The sequence below is a fragment of the Thermobia domestica genome, chromosome 3 (genome assembly GCF_964235325.1).
Source record: "Thermobia domestica chromosome 3, izTheDome1.hap1.1, whole genome shotgun sequence".
In the NCBI taxonomy this organism is placed as follows: domain Eukaryota; kingdom Metazoa; phylum Arthropoda; class Insecta; order Zygentoma; family Lepismatidae; genus Thermobia; species Thermobia domestica.
Genome location: NC_137456.1, coordinates 205883290 through 205907350, shown reverse-complemented (window position 1 = coordinate 205907350; position 24061 = coordinate 205883290). Strand labels below are relative to the sequence as shown.

Below are 24061 nucleotides of genomic sequence, written 5' to 3'. Positions count from 1 at the left end.
AATACGGTGCTAACTATGCGTAGCTATTATCATGTTACCTTCATTAAAACATGTTTGCTAAAAGATTAGAGATGTTCAAAATGTATGCCAAAAATATATCTTGGAAATCACTCAAGTTTAACAGATGAAACTCAGTATATAAGTTCCTTATTAAAGCTAAGCTAGTAGAGTCCCAGCGCTTTCGAACATTTCGATTTATGGGTATGAGGATATCAATTTCCATATTATTCTAGTTTCCCATAGTCTGTTCATAAAATAACCAAAATGTGAAAATGGTTACATCGTTTAAAATGAATTTGTGACTTACGTCTACCTGAGTTTTTATCATCTCACTTTAATTCATAGAGGCATCCTAAAAGGGGAAGAGTCCGCAAATATACCTTTCAAATAGGTTCCATACATCTAATCTTCCCGTGACAAGAGCCGGCATTTCAACTAGAATATTGCGTAAATGAAATCAACCTTGACTATATCGTCGAAACGTAAAAATAAAAGAAGAATTTTACTAATGATCCAAAAAATGAATCAAAAGATTGCGATCTTGGCCAAGAATTAATTTCTGAATCAAGGGCACAAAATTTTTGAATGGTCCCTAAATCAAGTGTTCGTATTTTCGATGGAATAAGCACATTACACTGAGTTATGTGATAGTTTGGGTTTGGCTACACTAAGGAGCATTATTAGAACAAAACATTGTTCCTTAAGGAATTCACAGAATCAAGCTTTTCTTAAAAAAAAAAAAAAAAAAAGTTACTATAGGGTATGGGGTTCGAAGTGATGATCGTGGAAAAATAAAGTATGTAAAGAAGAAGCTTTAATCGACTACTCTACAAAGGCACGGTAAGGACTGCATCTTGGCAGACACATGGACGAAACCACTAACACAAAATGCCTGATCGCTTCGCACATTTTGTAGCTTATTTCTATTTAGTCCTTTGTTTAAATGTAAAATGCTTAATAGCAATGATTGTTAGAGCTGTGCCACATGTATAGTAACTAACCTTATGACTGATTTACGTTGTATTTCTAACAAAGCATAAAATTCCCTCCCTCTTTGTAAATTTCGCTGCGCGTTTGCCACGTTTACGAAAATGGAACTTAGAATTTTTCGATGAAAGTTTCGGAGATTTCTTTTTTTAATTATAACTTGCTTATTTCTTAATTTTTTATTGAAATATTTTTTGGAAATATGTGTTTTGTTTTTCTGCTTATTTCCAAGAAGAAATATGACATTTTCTATCACAAGAAAGACAGTTATTTCTATTTATGTAATTTCTAAAGACATGCGACAACAATTTTGGACACAAGTGTACATGCTAGAAGTGGCCAAGTTCTCCGACTTTCGATTTTACTTTCGAGCGAAGAAATGTAGAAAGTATTGTACAGAAGTAATAGTGAAAAAAAATCGAATTCGGAATTTTGACAGATTCACGTGTTTCATGACCCATGTATATGTCAATTTTTTTTTTCTTTTCTTCATCATATCCATTCAAATAGCCGTATGTGCTAAATTATTGGGGATGTATTCGGATATCAAATTTCTATTTCTTTGGGGGGGGGGCGCGGTGGCTCAGTGGTAGAGCGTTCACCTCCGGTACTTGGGTTCCCTGGTTCAATCCCAGCTCGCGCTGTGTAGACTGTGGTGGACAAACACCGTGCTCGTGGGTTTTCTCGGGGTTCTCCCGTTTCCTCCCACTTTCTTCATTCCACCATTTCATTCATTTCTCATTATCACCGTCTCCTTTAGCCTAACCGGCATAATCGTTGGACGTAAAACTTAGATTTCATTTCATTTTTTTTTTTTTTTAATTTCGATTTGTAAGTGATTTCTCGAGAAGCGGGACTCGAATGCAATGGTTTGGAGGAAAGTGAAAATCAAAGATCGCTCTTTCTCGAAAATACCCGGTTAAACATAAATATACACATATGGTTATCAGCATAATGGAAACACTGGTATTTTAGTTTGCAATACATATGGTGTGCGAGATGATAGCACTCGGCTTACGCGTCCTTACGTGATCGTAGCCGTGTGTTGAAGTGAACAGACAGTGGTGCTGCAGAAGAGGAGACTTTGTTTGCTCGCGCAAGTGTATTAAAGATAGACAGTGCATTAAGTGTGCCGCAAGGAACAGTGTTCAAGGTGATGTTGGCCTACAGAGCTAAAAACAAAACAGCATCTGCTAAGAGTGATAATGGACGGAAGGAAAAGTAGCCTCATGGTTAGGGATCAACGAACCGTAAAGGGGAATTTTTCCAAACACTGTAGAGCAAATAATGTATCAAAATAGATTTTCATCAGATAAACAAAAGTAATCAAATTAGAACAGGTCATAGATAAGAATCTCTGCGAATGTAATGAAAATTTCGTAAAAATACAAACCGAGTTTAAGGGCATAGGACAAAAAGTAGCTAAATTACAAGTACATATGCAGAGTGTCAAAGTTTGCAGGTTAACATTTGTATTCAGAAAAAAATTAAAAATAAATAAATAAATAAAAAGTCTGTTCAGAAATTAGGTGAAAATGTATCAAATACGTACATATGGGCAAATTGAAGCTGTTTATAATAAGCGAGAAGCTAGAGAAAAAACGAGGACTTGCATTAGGTAGGGAAATGCAGGTAAAGTACGACAGCATTAAGAATAGTGGGATGAAGAAATAGGTCTGTTGGGAAAACAAACAGATTTAACAATAAAATTTAATTCAATAATATTGTACAGAAATAGTAAAAATAAACTTAGGCCAAATTGAGAACACTTAGTGATGAGATAGTTGACACAAAACGTGAGTAAAATTTATCTTTTATAAACAAGATACAGACAGGTCCCAGTAGATAATTCAGGATATGACTTACATACACTACTTTCAACCTGAGATAAAACAGGTTACAAAGAAATGGGAAACACACCTCATCCCCCCACTCGCAAAATACTTCAGATGAGACAGTTTGGGGAAGATGATGGCCAGTATTTTATAGAACTGTGAGGGCATTCTAATGGTGAATTGTACCAAACGGTGCTGCGGTGACCGGAGTATATTATTGCAAACTATTAAGGCGTTTAAGTTTAAAAAGAAAATTGAGATCGCCTTGAAAAGCTGTCTAAAGTCGTTCCTATGTTGCAAAGCAACCAAAAGTTTATAGGCGTAACAGCAAACTACGAAGAAATAAAATGTTACGTAGCAAAATTTAGTACACTCAAATCTTTGTCCTATTTCGAGGCTTAATAATAATAATAATAATAGTAATATTAATGAACTACGTTCTACTAGTGAAAATGAGTTATTATGGCTTAGAGTGATTTCTTGAATACTATTTTTTTTCCAGATCTACGAAAACCTTATGGATCGATCTAAGCAGTGACTTGCCTAAGGAGGAATGAAATTGAGAAATATAGTAAAAGTTCCACGCCTGTGCGACTTTGTATTTTTGGTTGGGTTAAAAAGTTATCAATCTCTCCCGTTTAATACATATGATAATAATAACAAAAAATGTCAGGCAAGAATAGCAGAAAAGTTACAAAAAAGTAAAATCACTCAATGTACTCGAACCAAGTTCAGAAGTATTGAATCCCAATAGGAAGAAACAACGCGCACGGATGTCAGAACAGTGGTAGAGTTTTCCTTTAGTTGTATTGATATCCATGAAACTTCTTAACAATTCTCATTGTTTTTACGATGTTTTGCTCAAGAAACGTATATATTTTGTTTAACTGCAACAGTTTTCCATATTTGCCAAGGTATCTTGTTCTTAAAATAACATTGCATTAAATAGCGAAAGAGAGGCTGAATATTCTAAATAGCGAACTGAGAGCTATGTTCGGAAATCTCGACATTCTTCTTCTTCTTTTTTCGTATAACTTCCTCTTCGAATGTGTTATTCCCAAGCTTACTATTTTATGGGACTTGTCTCGCGCGCAATCGTATTTTGGAGGAGTGTACATATATTTCCTCAGAGCAGAATAAATTGTTCTAAGTAAGGGTTTTATAGAATATTTAATACTAAGGGTTTTATAGAATATTTAATATAAAAGTGAGCTTCATGTTCAGTTTCGCATATATGTAAGCGTGATAGGCATTTCAGCTGTTGACCGATTACAGTTTTGACTGTGTTTAGAAATTTAATAAATTTTCGTAATATGAATGTTCTTAAACTAATGAAAAATCAGTGGGTTCATCGAAATTTCTGATAATTGACCAATTTTAAAAATCTACTCAAATGTAAAAAATACAAGGATCATTCAGCATGCATATACCAATAAACACAAAATTAGTTGGTCTGCATGCTCAAATAAATATGCACGAGACGTTATTTCCGACGCGTACACACATATATAGCCACTGTCGAAAGCTGAGTAAACTACTGATTTTTCAGATTTTCCAGGCAAGGTACGCTATATTCCTACAAACCCATATTGGACCAACTTTGCAAATAAACGTCATTGTTCACGTAATGAAACGGAAATATACTGCACTTTTTCATTGAGACGCATTTATTGATTAAGTTTGCGTTCTTCAAAGTGTCGATCGTTACTCATGATAAGAGCTTTACAAATCCCAAGCATTTGTTTGATACATTTATCCAACTTTTGTGACTTTCAACACTTTTCAGCACTCTTTCTTAGATATTCAATATTTATTGTAATGTGTGTTCACCGACTGTCATGTGAAGTACATCCCACAAGAGTTCGATGGGTGACAAATCGTGAAACTGTGGCGACTATTCCATTTCTGTAATAATGACTGCATAACTTGGGTGAATGGAAATATTACTCTGTTGTAGTTCAAAGCTACAGCCCAAAATCCACATTCGTAATGGAAATGCATGCCTCACTTAAATGTTGTGATATACGTTTTTGTTCTTATTCTATTGATTTGACTTAAATCATGATATTGATTGCCTGTAAAACATCCACACACAATGGCATTGTCTTTTCATGTTTTATTGTAGGTATTGCACAGTCGAGATAAAAGCATTTTTTGGAAGGGCGACGCACAAACATCTGGCTTTGGGAACCGACTAGAGATTCATCAGTACAGAGTACTCTGTTCCATAGTTCATGGATGCTCTTATGTTTTAACCTGAAACTACAGTTTTGCAGTGTTTTCTGCTTGAAGAAGTGCTTTCGTTCCTACAATCGCACTTCCAAGACCATAGATTTGCAGGTTTTGGACCACTGTCCCATCAGTATTGATTGGGAATGGCTTTTCCGTAGTTCTGTTGTTACTTCTGGAGCGATTAAACGTCCTTTCCGTTTGTTTGTAGTTCTAATGAACTTGTCCTTATTAAAAGTTGTTATTTCTGGTGTACCAGTTTGTTTTCGTGCAATATTTACACCAGTTTGTGACTGTCTTTCAAGAGTCAGACGTTTTTCGCTGACTGATATCTTCAAACACTGAACAGTTTTCCGCAGAGAATACTCTACCATAGTTTACGGACTATAAGACGCACCTTAATTTTTAAGCATTTTTTTTTTTTTTTTTTTTAAATACCGTAACGTTTATTATTAGATTGCACGTTTGGTAGGGAACAATGTTTCGTCGTAAGTGGGTTGGCGCTGCCATCGGTTTTTGAGCGTGACGTCATGGCTTGTCGACTAACAGATCGACTGGTTAGTTCCATCGTCGCAGCGCTGCGGTTCGCCTTGTTTCCAGTTTTTTGCAGACTTTTCTGTCTGTATATTCTAGTCTCTGGTTCTGGGTTTGTGATGGCGGGGCGGGAGGGAGACAATGTTAGTAAGCTTGTGAATCCCTACAACTCATATTCATCGCATCGGTGCACTGCTGCTGCCAGTTGAATCCAATGGTGCCAGATAGAGATAGGTTTTCCGAATATATCGAATCGCATCGAATATATGGCCATTTTAAGGACTGGTGGGAATTTTAAATCAAAAACTGGACATTTTTATATTAATTTCGAGTATAAGAAGCACTTGAATTTTGGAGGCAATTTTTCGAAGAAAAAAGTGCGTCTTATAGTCCGTAAAATACGGTACTTTCTTAAAATTACCACTAGAACACGTGATTCAGCACATTAGTTCACAGTTTTCTTCCGCGCTTCATAGTACTTTCACATTCTTCATATTAATTTACTAATTTACACGAGTAAAAGCAGCACGATCACATGGTACACATTCGCAATCAGTGTTATCCATATACATGATTGAATAGCACACACACACAACTGTTCATGGTAATAAACAGACATCTGCTGATAAGGGTTCGAACAAACATCACCAAATGTCGTTGAAATGGTGCATCACCAGACAAATTTTGACGTTAGTTGTCTGTTATATATTTGTTTACTGCAAAACTGTTTTCTTCAATAAATGTCTAATTGTAAACATGATCATACGTTTTTGTATCCTTATATGAATAGCGTCGTTTATTTTACAAAATCGTACCAATAAACAGTTGTATATCTATCTATCTATTTATCTCTCTCTCTCTCTATGTATATATATATAGACACAATGTCTTTTAATTGGAAAATATTGAAAAATCAGTAGTGCACTCAGACTTTGACTATATATATGAGCGACAGAAATGAATGAAAACTTTCATATTTATTCAGAACAAAAGAAGATTGTATAAGCAACGACATTTGTGTCTTCAACATCCTTTCGAACGATGAAACGAGAGAAAAATGTGGTCATCGTGAAAAAAAAAATATCAAGATTTAAACGGATTTATACATTTCATACCCCATATGTATATCGAAAAAGTGATTTTTCGACATCTGTTCATCTGTTCGTGCGTTCATCCTGATATACATTTGCGTAGAAGCTGTATCGTTCAACGTGTGGAGACCGAATTTATATGATTTTCCAGAGAGTGTTTTTGAATTTTCTTCCTTCCGTGTAATAAGGGTAATTTGTTTAAGGGTGAAGATCAAAATTTAATATTTTCTCAAGAACGACTTTAACGATTTTGTTCATGTATCATAAATATTTAATTAATTACTATAATTATGTAAATTACTCCTTACCAATAAATTCACAAGGGATAATTTACTCTTGGAGTAATTTTCTTTTCAGACTACTTTTTCTAAAACGAGTCAGGCGATTTTGGTCATATTTCGTAAATAAATATTTCATTAATATTTCCGTAATGTTTCATAAGTAACTTCCATGAGAAATCCACAAGGGTTAGTTTAGGGTGAATTTTTGACAGTTTTGTGAAATAGACTTCTGCAATTTTATTACTTTATATACAAATATTTCATTAATAACCTAACGTATGGCATAAGTCATCTTCTGATGGAACAATCTACAGAAATTGAACGAGAAAGTTAATTGCGATGGCCCGTATCTTTTATCAGTAATAAATTAGCGATCAAATAATATATATATATCTGAAGTTAACAAGTCTTATTTACTAACTCAACTTTCAGGTATTATTGTTGTTGCATTGCACATTTTTTTTTTTTCGGGTCGGTCAGTTAGTATAAAAAACTCTCGAAATTGTTTGTACTTTGTGTTATTCGTTTTCGTGCGTATTTAATCTAATTAAACCCTTATTTTGTAAGCATCTTTACCTTTTTAAATTTCGCTACCCATGCTTTAATATTTTTCCTTTTGTCTCCTCTACTGTATATGTATATTTTTTTTATTGTATTTTATTGTTTTCAAACTGCTTGTTTAAATTCGACCAAGACTCCAGCGAGTTGTACCAAGATGAAACAACTATGTAAACATCCTACTAATTACAGGATTATGAGCTAAAACTTCTGTAATGATTTGTTAGAGTGAAACATTTGCTTCTCATGTGATTTAAGCTACAACCAGGCTTTTTGTAATATATTATGTTGATTCAATTGATCCTGCTGCCTTTTCCAATATTCCCGAGATACAACCTTTGTCTACGTTGTATTTTTCAAGCTCAAGAGAAAGTAAAGCATCGTATGCAATTGTTCTCTGATTCCAAGTTCACTGAAACCAACCAATGATGTGCATGTACTGAGCACCTAAGAACTTTTATCCTTTTTTTTTTTAATTCTTTAATTGTGTATTTAAAGATATACATTATCTAGATTCAAATCGGAATGTCTCTTTCCCAAAAGGATCCAAGAGGCGATAAGTTAGGTTTATTATCAGTACGAATTCACCTCTACTTCAACGGTGAAAATTACTGAAATTTAAGGCGCAGCTCTCTACGCTATCTTCCATCTTTTCTTTCATTCTTTATCTGATTATTACTTTCATTCATCGTTCACTTTCACTTCCACTTTTTCATTCATCAGTCATTCTCACTTTCATTTATTCGTCATTAATATTATTTTTCCTGTTTCGGCTTACATAAAAATCCTACTGTCAGCCACTGACAACCGATTAAATCATTGGTTAATGCGATTGATAAACAAGGGAACACTAACTAATGCATTGTAAAAATGGAGTCAACACCGTCTCGAGAACGAATTTTCAGGCATTCACGTGCTAAAACAAAAGATGGTCGCATTCATGAAAGACATAAAAGACAAAAGCAAGGGAATATTTATACCATAACTTGTTAGGGAAGTGTAAATAAGATAGGAATAACTATTAGAAATTAAAATATATATTTAAAAGAATCTTTACAGTTGTTACGGAAGCATGCTGAGAGACGTGAACGTCAGTACATTTTTGCGCAAGTCTTGTGCTCCCTCCCCATTTCCGCCCCACTTTACTTTTGTTTTTAGATAGACTAAAAGTTTCATTAAAGTACGAGTGTAACTCTCCGATGTTGTCATCCATAGTGTATTAACTGAAGAAAATAGTATAGTGTTTTCTTCCTTTTTTTTTTTTTTTTTTTTTTTTTTTTTTTTACCTTATCACTCCACCAGCATTGATCATGCTCAATGGCTACCGGTATGAACCATTGCATAACATCGCAGTTCTACTGCAGACTTTTGTTTGCATTCTTTATAGAGGCATACGAGCCCAAAGTGATGAAAGTCACTATTTGAGAAGCCCAAAAGTGCAGTAACATGTGAACTCTTAACGAGAAGATCGTCAAATGAATAGCGTGGATACTAGTTCCAGCTGCCATGCGTTGACAGAGGCCAGCGACGTGTTGCCCGTGTGATTTAAAGCATGTCCTGATTCAGCTCCACACGATGGGTGCCGCCATCATTTGATGATATTTCGTATTAGCGATAGAGCAAGTTCTTGGTAATAAAAACATCGAGTTAGAAACTGTTTTTGATGCTATGAATCTTGAGCTTCATTCTATAACAGAAGCCAGTAACACCCATAAAATCTTTCTAGACCCGTGGGTTGGCACACAAAGTTACATTAGACTTATTCATGAACATCTGTGTAGGTGATTGCCCAAACCAGTCTTCGTCCATTTTCATAAAATTTCCAGCGGTCACCAGCTAGGTGGCGCTTGTACAGCTTTCTGCTCGTGCTCTTTCGACCCATAGTGTTAACGCATGTGCACTGTCCTTGACAACGGTTTCTAGTCTCAATTTAAGATGAATTGTATGATTCACTGTTAATTGGCCACATATAATCGTTTGATGATAAATTCTCCCAGGCCATCATCCCGCATATTCTTTATCGCAGGTCTTGTAGCCCCTCTCACTCTCCTCCCTACTCTTTGCTGACGCCCTCTTTCGATTCGATTTCGTGAGTGTTGTAGGTTGTGGAAGAGACTCCTGTGGAGAACGTTAATTATAACATTAGTAGTGGCCTATCTTAGCACAAAACCGGCACTATTCTGCTATGTGGGAAATGCTGAAGTTCACATGGAAAAGAAAGATGACCTAGCCGTCCCAAAAGGAACTTTTTTCTGTGGCATTTTGCCCTTATAACATTTTCTTCTATTACACAGCAGTTGAGAGACTGTCACATGAATGCGTACAGTTTTGTTACTCTATGAAACCAAACTTGATAGATTGTTCTGTCCGCTAGTTGTTTGGATGAGAATGGATCAACCGTTGTAATTGTTCCTTCCATAGTAATAATTGTATGATTCCCTCCCTCCTATTATGAGTATTATCGATTTTGTAGGATTTGAATCTTGTTATTACTAGTACTTGCGTAATATGTTGTTTTCAGTTCTGGTAACTAATGCAAAACTGCTTCTGAAAATGTTTGTAGTATGGTTATATTTTTCATTTTTATTTTAGTGTTTTTCGTAACATTCTTATGTATAAATAATAGTGATAAGAATAATATTGCTTAAAAGTGAGAACTAAAGTTAACGTGTTTGATGTGTGTACGTATTGCAACAATAAGTTTATATATTCAAAAATACTTTTTCAGTACTTTTTTCTTCTTCTGAGGTACTGAAATTTGGATTATATTAAAGTAGAAACTATTATGTGTCTTCGTTTTCAGTTGCGTTTTAATTAATTTCTATCTGACTGTAATAGTAGTATTCGTTTCATGAACAACGTAATGCACTGAATTAGCTGTATTCATAAAAATGAACCGTTTTAACTTTTTATTTGTTCAGTAATTTAACTGTTATTTGCAACTCCTTTTAGATAATGCATTTCTGTAGAAAGTATTGCAGGTATGTGTAATTATTATAAAGTATTGTTGGAACTTCTTTTCTTCTAACTATACAAGTTTGTAACCCCTCTATTATGCCAATATAAGTTAGGTTTTACATATTCGTAATTGTAAAAATCGAGCTATTTGGTCTAGGAATTAATTCGTGCGGGTGGACAAGAGATGGCGCAACGAACGGAGCGTCCCACAGTTCCGTGTATCCACACATGTGTTGCAAACCCCTGTCATCGCGTATCGTTCGTAGTATAGGGCAGTGGATTAAAGCGTCAACAACACCAGTTTGTAGTTAAGTGAACATGGCGCAATTTGTGCCTGATAAAGTGTTTTTGCGGGGTGTCCTGCTGCATTACTTTAACATGCAGAAAAGTGCGACTGAAAGTCATCGTATTTTGGTAGAAGTGTATGGTGACCATGCTCTAGCTGAGCGAACGTGTCAGAAGTGGTTTGCACGGTTTAGAAGTGGTGATTTCGGCTTGGCAGACCAAGAGCGAGCTGGACAGCCAAAAAAATTTCAAGACGAAGAATTGACAGCATTGCTCGAGCAGGATTCGTGTCAAACGCAGGAACAACTTGCAGCAGCATTAGGCGTTGATCAAACAACAGTCTCCAAACGCTTGAAAGCCATGGGAATGATTCAAAAGATGTCACATTGGGTTCCACATGAATTGGAAGACAGAGACGTTGAAAGACGAAAAACCATTTGCGAATTGCTGCTTCAACGACAGAGCAGAAAGGGGTTTCTGCATCGAATTATTACGGGTGATGAGAAGTGGATCCATTACGAGAACCCTAAACGAAAAAAGGCCTGGGTGAAACCAGGTGAACCAGGTCCATCACAACCAAAACGAGATATTCACTGTGCAAAGGTTATGCTGTGCATATGGTGGGATATGAAAGATGTGGTGTACTATGAGCTGCTGCAACCGGGTGAAACTATGAGTGGAGAACGTTATCGACGACAATTAATGCATTTGAAGCAAGCTCTGGCCAGAACACGACCAGAATGGGAGAACAGACATGATAAACTTATTGTTCAACATGATAACGCTAGCCCACATGTCGCAAAACCGGTCAAAACCTATTTAGAAAATGTCGGATGGGAAGTTTTACCCCACCCGTCGTATTCACCAGACGTTGCTCCTTCGGACTACTACTTGTTCGATTGCATGAACAACGATTTGATTGGACAGCGGTTTACTTCTTCAGAAGATATCGAAACATGGGTCTCTGACTGGATTGCTTCCAAGAATGAAGACTTCTTTCGCCACGGAATCCGTACATTGCCTGACAGATGGGCGAAAGTGGTGGCTAGCGATGGACAATATTTTTCTTAAGGTATTTATGTATTTTGTGTTTGTACTACAGCTTCAATGTGTGCGTACCAACCGCACGAATTAATTCCTAGACCAAATATAAACTGGTCAATAAAAATAGAGAAATATTCTCTATATCAAATCCGTACTGAATGCATGAAATACAATCGTGTAAATTCACAGTTAATCGGGTCCCAATAAATTAGCATTTAATATTACAAGGATGTTAATAGGTTTTAAGGTTTTTTGTTCTGTAAGCAAGTTGAAACTGAATTTGATTAAATAGTCTAAAGTTTTAGTGTGGTCCTTTATTATTATTATTATTCATTAGTTGTGGGATATCATCCAGAAAGATACATAACACTGGTTTATTTCGTATTTATTAACTTTCACCACGAAATGAGTATTTAAAGATCTTACCAGTTTGAGCACTTGGTGAGCCAATGAAATGCTCAAGACACCAGTTTGAGCACTTGGTGAGCCAATGAAATGCTCAAGACACTCAAAAATCGAATGATAGTTTGATAGCGCCAAATGTCCGGGCTGTACGTTGGATACATTAAATAAACAGTCAAGTTCTTTCAGTTTCTGATATGTCGTTAAAGATGTATGCTTTCTAGCATTGTCAGCGTGGTATACGACACCCTTTCTATTGACCAGTTCCGTCCGCTTCTTTTGACTTGTTAGGTGCGCTCGCGCTAATTGTCGACAGTACAAGTCCAAGTCTATCATTCTTCTCTGTGGCAGCAACTTGTGATGCATGCTTCAATGTGGGCTTTGCCACAGACTGGAGGATCTCTTCATTTTGATCACGATCTTTTTCGCACATTGTTTCGTAGATTATCTATTTCTCATCACTTGTGATCAGACGCTTCAAAAATGCTTGAGTTCATTACAGATTCCCAGTTAGCAATTCAATCTAATAAATGTTTCTAAGTTAGATCATGTACGCAAACGTTGAACTTCTTTTGTGGCCAACTTTCTGCAAATGATTTAACAATGTTCCGTAATGGATCTTTAAGTCTTTGGCGATGTCGTGACTGATTACATACAGATCTTGCTCATTTTTCTAGATCATCCACTTTTTCTGTGATTGGTTGCCCATTGCGAAGACCACTTAGACATCGAAATTTTTAGAGCGAAAGCATCTAAACTTTTTTTTTTTTTTTTTGGTTTCTTTTGATAGCGTATAATGTCCATAAACACCACACATTTCTTTACAGGTCTGTGCAGCATTTGAGTCTATGGAAATGAAATTGTAAAATGTAGTACCATTTGCGGAAAGTCATTCATCTTCACGGCGCAATATTTACATGTGATTATAAGAATTCCAACACTTTTTGCATATTTATTAGCTCCAGCTGTCAGATATCGAATGGCGTTGTGCTTGACTCATTGCGACTCACATACAATGAGATTTGAAACACCAACGCCATCTCGTGTGCAAAAGGCTCAGCACTTTTTAGACAAGTCGAATGTATTATTTGTATCCGGATATAGCAGGGGCAGTTGATATGGTGAACCAGTTGTGCGACAACAAACTTAAATAGGGTTATAAAGACAAATATCAAGTTACAACATTTCTTCATAGAGAGTAATTACACTACAGGGTGTCTCAAAAGTCCCCTGACAGGGTAACTCTATTATTATCAGAGTTACAACAAAATATAAAAGGTAAAAATCGCCTCCAAATATGATGTTTTCAATCTAAAGTGAAGGAATTTTTAAAATCGGACGAGCCGTTTGTTCTGTACACTTTTTAAACGCCTGATGTTAAATGAAAATGCAACGCTGCCATTTACTTGTACCCACAACATAAGTAAATGAAGTTATTGTCTTTTACGCTGACGTGTTAATGGCCAGCCCCCATGTCAAACAGTAACTTCATTCACTTATGTTGTTGGTCCAGGTAAATGGCAACGTTGCATTTTCATTTTACATTGGCCGTTTAAAGAGTGTACAGCCCAAACGACTCGTCCAATTTAAAAAATTCCTTCACTTTAGATTGAAAACATCATATTTGGAGACGATTTTCCCTCTTACATTTTGTTGTAACTCTGATAATAATCGAGTTACCCTGTCAGGGGACTTTTAAAACACCCTGTATATACCGATAGCAGTATTATTTCTTTGCTGAAAGCAGTAAGGAAGGACGAATAATGATAAGCATTTAGCTCCTGATTAAAATACTGAATTTGATAGTATTAACTTAGATACTACCGTAACTTAACAGTTATTGTTAATATTGCTGTATATTTTTAAACAATATTGATTAGTAATTATTTAAAAAGTATTAAAATGACTGCTCGTTTTTCTTATATTTACAGAGACTGCGGTTTTGGTGCATGGTGTCAACACCTTTCTTAACATTTTATGTGATAGGCATTATACTTCAATCAGATCTCGTTTACCTTGTAAAGTTTGGACTGCTTGTAGCCATATATATTATATTGCATTTTGGTGGTCAGTATTTTTTTGACGATAGATTAATGAATCTCCTTCCAATGTCAATATACTTAGCAACTAAGGTACGTAATAGTTTTTCAATATACATATGTTTATTTTACTTGTAATTGTGATTCGTGAAGCTCTTTTATACTCCCTAGCTCTTGGCTCTTCCCTAGAGCCTTGTTAACGGAGGATAAAAACTGGAGGGAAAACAAGAAACATCGGGAAAGAATAAAAAGTAACGGAATCAGTGGGCTAGAACAGTGTGAAACCTTGTCTTGATTCGTAGCAACACGTCAAATGCTGGTGCAGCACACCATGGAAGGCGGGCTCAATTTCTGGATTCTTTTATTCACATAAGGAAGGTTGCCACCTCATATCGATGTTTTTGTTTTGGTGCTAATTGGGTTACATGTTTACATGTTCACTTGCCTCCAGATTCTCCTCCTTAGATGAGCATGAGCAACACTATCAATTGTATACTGGTAAAAATGACCCCTAAAATAGGAATCTAAAGGAGTAAGATCAAGTGACTGACTAGTGACCATTCAACTAGTCCACGCGAACATGTCCAGCTACATGGAAACTACTGATCAAACCAGCTGAAAGCTGAATGATGTACATCATTATGTTTCCAGTAGTCGGGGAATATTTCCTCTTTATCTAACAGCAACAGTATCGTAGTAATTCTCCAGCAAATCACGATACGTCTTAACATCCAGTTATTATCATTGAAGATGGGCGCAGTGATTTTTATACCTTATTTTTCGTACTATTTCATTACTTTGCTTACGTTTTGTACTTTCACTGCACCTGTTCAACTAAGATGCATATGTGCCAAGTAAATAATATTTCCGCTGAAAATAACTTTCATGTACAAACAGAGGTCCAGTGCTATCTATTGCATTGTTTACTCACAAAATGTCACTGTTCGGTCAGGATCATACTCTGATAATATTTGTTGAAGCTACAACTTAAAGCGACGCTACTGCTTCGTTTCCAAGATCATAATGACGATTCTGGCATCATGTTAACTTTATAGACATTTAAACTCGTCTTACAGAACTCTTTTCTAAACATGTGATATGGCAACTTATTTTTGATTTGGAGTTTAGCATCCTGTTCAGCACCGATGCTATATGAAACGTGAACCTACAGCTTAACGTGGGATCCAAAACACGAGCTCCGATCACGAATTGAACTCGGATCACCCTCGCCGAAGGCTCGTACGTTAACCATATAGACATGAGGGAGTCCATGGCAGCTGACGTTGCTGGATCTAGCTTACTTCGTGGTTTTCGAGTCCTCATCAAATCGTCACTGAATTGGCATCAGTTTCATGCGGCGCCGTCTTTTACCATGTATTAATTAGAGTGTACCGTTCAGTAGCTAGTGAATCAAGTCAAATTTCCAGTTAGTGTAGAAAGATTTCAGTTTCCTCTTAGGCTAAATTGTGTTGTTTAACTTGACAAGAGTTATGTGTATCAGGTTCATAGATTTACAACAACTCCAGGTGTCTCGTATTGAAATATCATAGTAAATATCGATAATGGAACTTTTTCATGAAGAAAATATATATTTTCTACGTAAGTCAACATATTCCATCCGGTACGGTAGAAAAAAAATGCCGGTAAAATGACTGTTGAATCAACACTTTTGTCTGTTTTCTACTGTATTATTAAAAATAAATAAATGAAAATTCATTCACCATTTTCACCCTCCCCACCGGTCTAGTGGCTAGCATGCACGCGCCTTTGGTGCACGGAGTATTGGGTTCGATTCCTAGTGGGAGAGTCTTGAAATTTGAACGCATTGCGGTGGTTTGGATTTCACCTTCAATTGTAGGTCCACGTCTTACGTAACTTGGTGCTGAAAAGAGGACGCTAAATTCCAACTAACCGATCATTCATCATTTGATGGTAGTAGATCGTAATGTACAAAATGCTTAAAAATAGAAGCCAAATAATGAGAAATTTGGAAAACAATAAAATTACGATGATAGATTAAATTCACCATAATATTATGAGTCTATCTTTACTATATACAAATTATTATTTTTGCTCTGTGTCGTGTTGCTTTGTTTTATTTTATTTTTTCATCTGTTAAGCATGACTCTTGTTGTAATTCTTTACTCATCTATAAGGCCCGGATTTTTATGTAGTACAAAGTACCGAAATATGTACATAAATATGTAACAAAAGTCAATGAAATATGTAAGAAATATGTTAAAAGTATGAAAATATGTAAACATATTTTTTCGTGCTTATTTTGTGTCTGTGCTATTCTCTTCGCTTATAAATATACTGTAACATATTTATGTAATAAAAGCTTAACAAGTGTAAATAGCTTCCTACAGATACGTACAAATTTTCAGGGGAAACAAATGAAAATATGTATTAAGAAAGTAAACAATCACATTAATGAACATATAAACATAAAAAAATATTTATTTAAACAAAAGGGACTTACTTTTGGGATGAACAATGAACCACTAAATAATTTTACGCAATGGAAAAACTTTGTCACTAACTTGTCACTGATACGTTCAAATTTTCACTAAGAACAAATAAAATTGTCTCGTGGACAAATGAAAATCACATTATTGAATATCAAAAGAGAAAAAAATATTTAAGAGACAGAACGCTTACCTTTGGAACTTTCAAATTTATAACTGCGCGTTTGAAAACTTCACTAACTTTCGATAGATACGTTCAAGCTTTAACAAGAAACAAATAGACTTTGTAAACACATTATTAAAAACAGCACCACCCGTAGAGGTTGCACATACAAAAACAGGTGAAAAAGCTAGCAAACTGTGTGCGTTTTAGTTTGTTTTGTCGGCACACATCCGAGTGGTGTCTGCTTGCAAAGACGATAAGCACAAAAATCCTTATATCGTTTTCTTTCTTTCTTTCTTTATATATATATAAACAAATCTTTTTCTTTTTTTTTCTTTTTTTCAGGATTGGAAGCGATAATTGACGACATTTCTTTTCGTATTGTAGAGTGTACGATTTATTTTAACAGCTTTCCCGCAATGCAAATCGGTTGAACAAAGTGAGAGGAAAAATACAGATAATTAAATAAAGTACTCTTTGAGTTATTGTTCCATATATAGGCCTATCTTTATTTGCGTAGTATTTAAAGAAAATTAGCGAAAAGGAGCAAGGAAACTGAATTTATGTAAAAATATGTACAGTAGACGGAAAATATATAACAGACTTCCAAATGTGTAAAAATATGTAACGTGATTTTGGTTTATATGGCTCGTTACTTCGTAATTTGCGAACATTTCATATTTTCCCCAGCGTACATACAAAGGAAAAAAAATGAAAAAACATAAAAATCCGGGCCTTACTCATCTATTTGAAACATTCAAGCTTGTTCCCTTTTATCGTCGACAGCGCTAAGTTGGCGGAGTTGCGAATGAGTTAACTCATTATGATCTCAGAATAAATATAGATTCAAGGTTTACAGTTGCTTCTATCCATCTTTTGTTTGCTTGTAGGTTTGTTTGTTTTAAATGTTACTCTTATTATCGACTTGTTTGTGTCTTTTACCTACGAATCTTTCTTAAAGTTATTCTCGAGAGAAACCAATCGCCAGTAAATGTTACTATGTTTCTTGTGTCTTTCTAACGTAAGCTTTAGAAGTGACGTATTCTTTAGACGTAAGCTTTAGAAGTGATAGGCTTTGGAACTTTGTATCTGATGGATTATGTACTCGCATTGTAATTAGCACAGCAAAGATAGAGAAGCTTAAGTCACTCAAGCCGCTTACATTATGTGTAATGCGGCAGTGGAGCGGTTGTAGATAGAACTACAGCTTAGAGAGTGAAAAGTTTCGGGTTTGAATCTTGTCCAAAACAATGGCGGACGGTTCTTATTTCCACCATGTGATGTGGCACATCCATCAATAACTCTGGTTAAGAGTAAACTGTGCTACAGACATATTCCAGTAGATTGTACGATTCCTAAAGCATTGCAGCTTACAACTAAGTGAAAAGTAGCACTAGAAGAAGTCATGAAAAAGGCGAAAGAATAAATTTTAGATAGAATAAAAATCTCAGCTGAGACAAGCAAATTTTTGAATGAAATGAGTGCTTTTGTAGGTAAAAGCTAATCGATGTGTGGCTCATTTTACGAACATCATTTCAGTAAACATAGCCCTATGCTCATTTAGTATAAAACACTTACACATAAAGGATGGTACTTTGCAGTTCTTTCCCTTAAATATGCTGAGTTCAGGGTGCATTGTTGTTCGTCACTGGTGCTGTAGGCGATTTAAGCAATTGGCACATTTTAAAAAAACCTGTAGTTGGTTTGTTCTGCCTTCCGTCCTGGTGGGTTTGGTAATCCATCTATAGCAGTAACTTGACATATCAGATGTCTTAGATCGAAGGATCCTGGTTGAATTTCACCTTAAGTTCATTGTAGCGACTCAAGAGTTCCCATGATACTGTATATTGGAAGGAGTTAATGACAAACTCTTCGAGGGGTCAATTTACGGAAGTTCTTTAAGATTGAATGATGTGTAAGCATTCCAAAGAAAAGTGTACATATGACAGTTTAGACCGGTGTAATTCAGTCAAGGTTGAGAGTTTTAATTATTTGATAACATGAGAAAGTGCAATTTTCTCAAGATAAAACTTTAAAGACATTGTCTACTATAAGTTAATGTTACAGTATTGATGCATAATAAAATGCAATATGTAACTTGGTTAGCTTTTACAGCATTGATGTTCGGATACAGATTAACAGGGTGAAAGTGCTACCAGGCTGTAAGTCGATGGAGTTGGATAAAAGAAGACAGAACGGTTAGGTCAGTAAGAGTGCAGGAGAATGAAGGATTAATAAATCAAGAGAAAACATTTCTATAGCATAGGAAACGAGGATTGAAAAACGAAAATTAATGAAGAAATTAACGAAAATTAATAAAATTAAAGAACTTGAAAATTAAATATAAAAATATAATAAATAAACAATAGGAGATAATGTAAATAATAAAGAGAAGTTGACAGAAACAAAACAAAAGCATACGTTGGAAACAGAATGAGTACAGTGAGGCAGTATGTTACAAACGGTTACAACTAGGAGGGCGGTTTGTTGACGGATTGATAATTAGTGTCTTGCCATCTTTTCTGAGGGACACAGAAGAGTTTGTAGGAAGGATTTTGGAGATAACTTGCGCAGAATGTTATGTAAATGTACTGCTGTAGTAGGTAGTGTGTTCTGTGACAGAAAGACGGGAAATTTGATCGCTTCAGAAGTATCAGTGATTGTTGATGCGAATCGAACTTTGAACTCTTCAGGAATATCAACAGTGGCGTAGGGAAGAAGGGCAGAGGGGTCCGACAATGTACTTTGGTACTTTGATGGTTGTAATTTTTTTATATATTTTAATGTTTATATATTTTTTTGTTCGTAATTTTTCTATATGTACCTATAACAGCACTTGCCCCCCCCCCCCCCCCCCAAACACACATCCTGGCTACGCTACTGAATATCAGTGATTGTTGATGCGATCTAAGAGTTTTGCTAATATGGAAGTCGCGACAGTGAATTCATTTAAGGATGTAATTAAGTTGGAAGAATTGTAACTACAAGATGTGTTATTAAAGTGCAGAGTAGAGTGCTTTACAGTGACTGTAGCAAAGTGATAAAAAGTGTGCGGTAAATTTGACTGAATTAGTATGGATAGTACCGCATTGTAAAACTGACGTTTGAAAAACAAGAAAAATACGTTACATTTATTGCTGATTGGTACATTTTTCACACTAACCCTACGTTGATTGTGAGTATATATCTTAAAATAATAATTATGAACTCTTAATCATATATTGCAACACAAATAAATAGATTTTGTAAGTATTTTACATCATGAAATATACTTTTTTGTTTGTACTTCCAGTTCTGGATGTACGTAACCTGGTTTGTGTGGATTGCTCCTGAGGCAGGATTATTACTTACTTCCCTTTTTGTTGGTAGTTCCTTGCTCCTCTGGTATAATTTCCTCCGTTCGTGGAGAGGAGATCCTGGAGTAATTCGAAGCACTCAAGAACAAAAGTATCGAGTAAGTTATTCCTATTAATTTCACTGTATAATTTCTGTTTTATGTATTTTGTTCTTTACATCTTCTTTCAGTGACTCATAATCGAATTTATATATATGTGTAGTTTTGATTGTTAGAAAGACAAATTTTGTTTTTCGATTATGTTTTGAGTGAACGTAATAAGTGTAATAAGAGCAACTACTATTCTCCAAATTCCAGTCATCCAGATCAATATCAGGAAATTTAAAAAATTACATTTAAACATTTATTAAAATACGATTCAATAAATTATATTCGTTCATAAAAATATAATCTCCTATTTAAGAAAATGTTGAAATTTCTGTTGGAATTTGAATTTTACGGCAAAATAGTTAACTTAGTTGGTTTGTTCAGTTAACACTTCTATACTTACGTATGTACTACCATAGGTATTTTTTTTTAAATTATTTGTAGTAAAAATGAAATTATTTTCAACATACATTAAACCTATCGTTTTGGTAAACGAAAGGAGTTTCACTTTTTTGTCGATTGCTCCAATTATACTCATTTCTGTGTATATCCGAATTGCGTCTAGAATTCGTTAGCCTGGATAATCGATGTTTCACTCTATTACGATGCACATTGTTCTGTTCTTCGTGTATGTGTCTCTTTGTGTGTGTATTTGTTCATACACGTAATAATTGCGGCTATTTCGAAACGTCCCTGGTGATTCGTACTTAACCAGCATAACTGGAGAGCATTCGGAAGTTGCTCAAGTAAACATGTAGTGTCACAATCTGTCCTCGGGCCCCTGCTTTTCATTGTAAAGCAAATGACTTGCCATTAAACATCACGTCCAAATCAGTCCTGTATGCTTATGATAGATGATACAATACTTGTGATTGCATATAATAATCTCATAGGTCTTAATAATCAAATAAAAACATTATGTCAAACTCTTTTAGTTTAACGTCCCACGCTATACCCTTTAGGCTGAAGGTAATTTATGATTAATCGTAAGTAAATGAATGTGAAATCAGATTTTCTGTGCTCTCCCACTGGGAATCGAACCCGGGATCACGTATATCAGAAGCCCATGTGTTAGCCACTAGACAAGCGGAAAACTGTGTGAGAGCTATAAAATAGTTCACAGTCTACGAGAATTTATTAGACTTACAAACTATGATATGAATAAGTGTCGGAATTCTTACAAAACAGTTATGTCTATCCATCTGGTTGTTGACAGGTATCAGAGCAAAACGGTAAAACCTATCAAGAAGTTTTTTGCAATCGATTCAGCGTCCCAAGAATAGGTTACATCTCACCTGTTAACCCTTATTCAAACCGGAAGTGGTTGGAATTATCCATTTCTGGTTTCAACGTTTTTTGCCGTAGAACAAAAACGGTAATAGATAGTGACAAGACTTTTTTACAATTGATTCAGCATCTTAAAAGCAAACATACCATTGCCATGCACGACACTATCGATCCAGAAGTGGTTGAAATTTACTAGTACTTCCGGTTTCAATGCTGATTTCCATACAGCAAAAACGGTAAGTAATATCTAGAAGCAATTTTTTGCAGTCGAATCACCGTCCCAAGTATAGGTTCCATCTCCTCCATTAACCTTCTGTTGAAACCGGAAGTGGTTGAAATAGACTTTTTCCAATTGGAACGTTTATGGCCGTACAACAAAATGGTAACATATAGGGACAAATTGTTTTTGAAGTCGGTTCAGTGTCTTAAGAGAGCACATCATCACCACTTAAGAGAGCACATCATCACCACCCTCAACACACTACCGAAACCGCAACTGAATGTATTACTAGTATTTCCAGTTTCAATACTAGTTTCCATAAAGAAAAAAAACGATAAATGACATAGAGGAGTGTTTTTTGTAATCAATTTAGCATCCCAAGAATCAGTTCCATCTCTTCCGTTAACCCTCTATTTAAACTGAAAGTTTTAAGAATCAACCGTGTGTGGTTTCAGCACTCATTGCTATAGAACAGGAAAGGTAATAGTTAGCGACAAGCCTTTTTTCAGTCAATTCTGCGTCTTAAGAGAACGAGCCATCACGGAAATCGAAAGTGATTGACATTTACTAGTACTTCCAGTTTTAATATTGCTTTCCGTAAAGGGAAAATAATTAGAGATTTCGAGAGTTGGTTTTCTGCAATCGATTCAGCGTCTTAGGAATAGATTGCATCTCCTCCGTTAACCCTCTGTTCAAACCAGAAGTGGTATAAATCATTAATGTTAATTGTTGTAGAAAAAACAGTAATAGATAGCCAAAAGTGGTTTTCAGCAATCGATTCAGCGTTTCCAGGGAACATACTGTTACCACTCAAAATAATATCAAAACCATAATTGATTGGAATTTACTGGCACTTCTGGTTTCAATACTTATTTCCATAGAGCAAAAACGGTACGAGATATCAAAAAGTTGTTTTTGACAGATTCAGTGTTCCAAGAATGAGTTTTTGTCTCGACTAACGTCTATTTATTGAAACCGGAAGTGGTGAAAATTACTATTTTTCGGTTAAAGCAGTGGTCATATAATGGATGAAACGGGAAAATTAACCACAAGCAGTTTTTTGGTATAAATTCAGTAATGTTCCATCGCTGAGTTTATTCCTTTATTGCAAGCAGAAGTGATAGACATCAACTATCACGTACGGTTGTAATGTTAATATCCATAAAACAAAAGCAGTAAGAGGCAGCGAATGTTTTCCATAATAAATATATTGTGGCGGGCCGGCGGTATAATTTTTAACTTAACCCGGCTCCCATGCACAAGTTTAATAATGAACCAAAGTTCTTCTGCAAACTAAATTGTAACCCGAGCAGCACAATCACAATCACTCGACTTCTAGACCGCTGGGGGCACTCGGTCGAAAAAGTGTAAAAAGCTTTTTCAAGCCAGCAATCCTGAATGAGGTTTTCCTCATTCACACCAGGCAAATGGCGGGGTGGTACCTGACGTATAGGTTCCAAACCGTTTCCTCCCTTCCTCGATCCTTTCTTCCTTCCCTTTCCTCGGACAGTGTGCTCACCAAGGGACGTCATCCCTCATACTTAACGGGCTAAATGGCCATAGATGCCGAAAGCCCAGAAATCCAAATCCTAAATCCCAATGACTTTTTGATGTGGATTCAGCGTATGAGGAACAGGTTCTATCATTGATCTTATTCCTCTGATGCAATCAGTCGTTATACAGGGTGTTTATCGGTCACGAAAGTTATGAAAAACTCACAAAATCAGAAATCAGTGATGAAAGTGTCCCGAAATTTAGCTTTTGGGTCACGATTTTTTTTTTTTTTTTTTAATCTGTACAAATATAAGTGCAGACCGGAAAATTCACCACCAAAAATGTCTATGGTCAACTTTAGACACTACCAAATCGCTACCAAAGTATGCTACTATCGCATGTATGAAAATTCGACATAATTCACATCCAAATTCGCACTTGAGAATGTTACGAAATTTATGATTTGGTAAAAAAAAAAAAAAAAAAAAAAAAGTCACGAAATTTCATTTTGAAATTTTAGTAGACACCCTGTTACAGATATACTACGTCAAGTCTTGAATTTGCATAGTTTCGAAGTCTGCCACAGTTTCGTAATATGAAACGAAACAGCTTCTTCTACATATTATTATTATTATTATTATTATTATTATTATTATTATGAAGAAGAAGAAGAAGAAGAAACAAAACTGATCAGTGGTATTCAATCTTAATGAATGACTCAGTGAAGATTTAAATAACATTTCT

At 35.5% G+C, this 24061-nt stretch overlaps 1 protein-coding gene across 2 annotated transcripts in view; it reads left to right on the top strand.

The window, feature by feature from the left end:
• Hip14 (palmitoyltransferase Hip14) overlaps positions 1–24061 on the top strand; it is a 216749-nt gene that overhangs the window by 95436 nt on the left and 97252 nt on the right. For both annotated transcript variants that reach the window (XM_081752119.1, XM_081752120.1), the window contains 2 exons: positions 14136–14336; positions 20167–20328. In XM_081752119.1, the coding sequence (XP_081608245.1) occupies positions 14136–14336; positions 20167–20328 (363 nt within the window). The remainder of the gene's footprint in view (positions 1–14135; positions 14337–20166; positions 20329–24061) is intronic.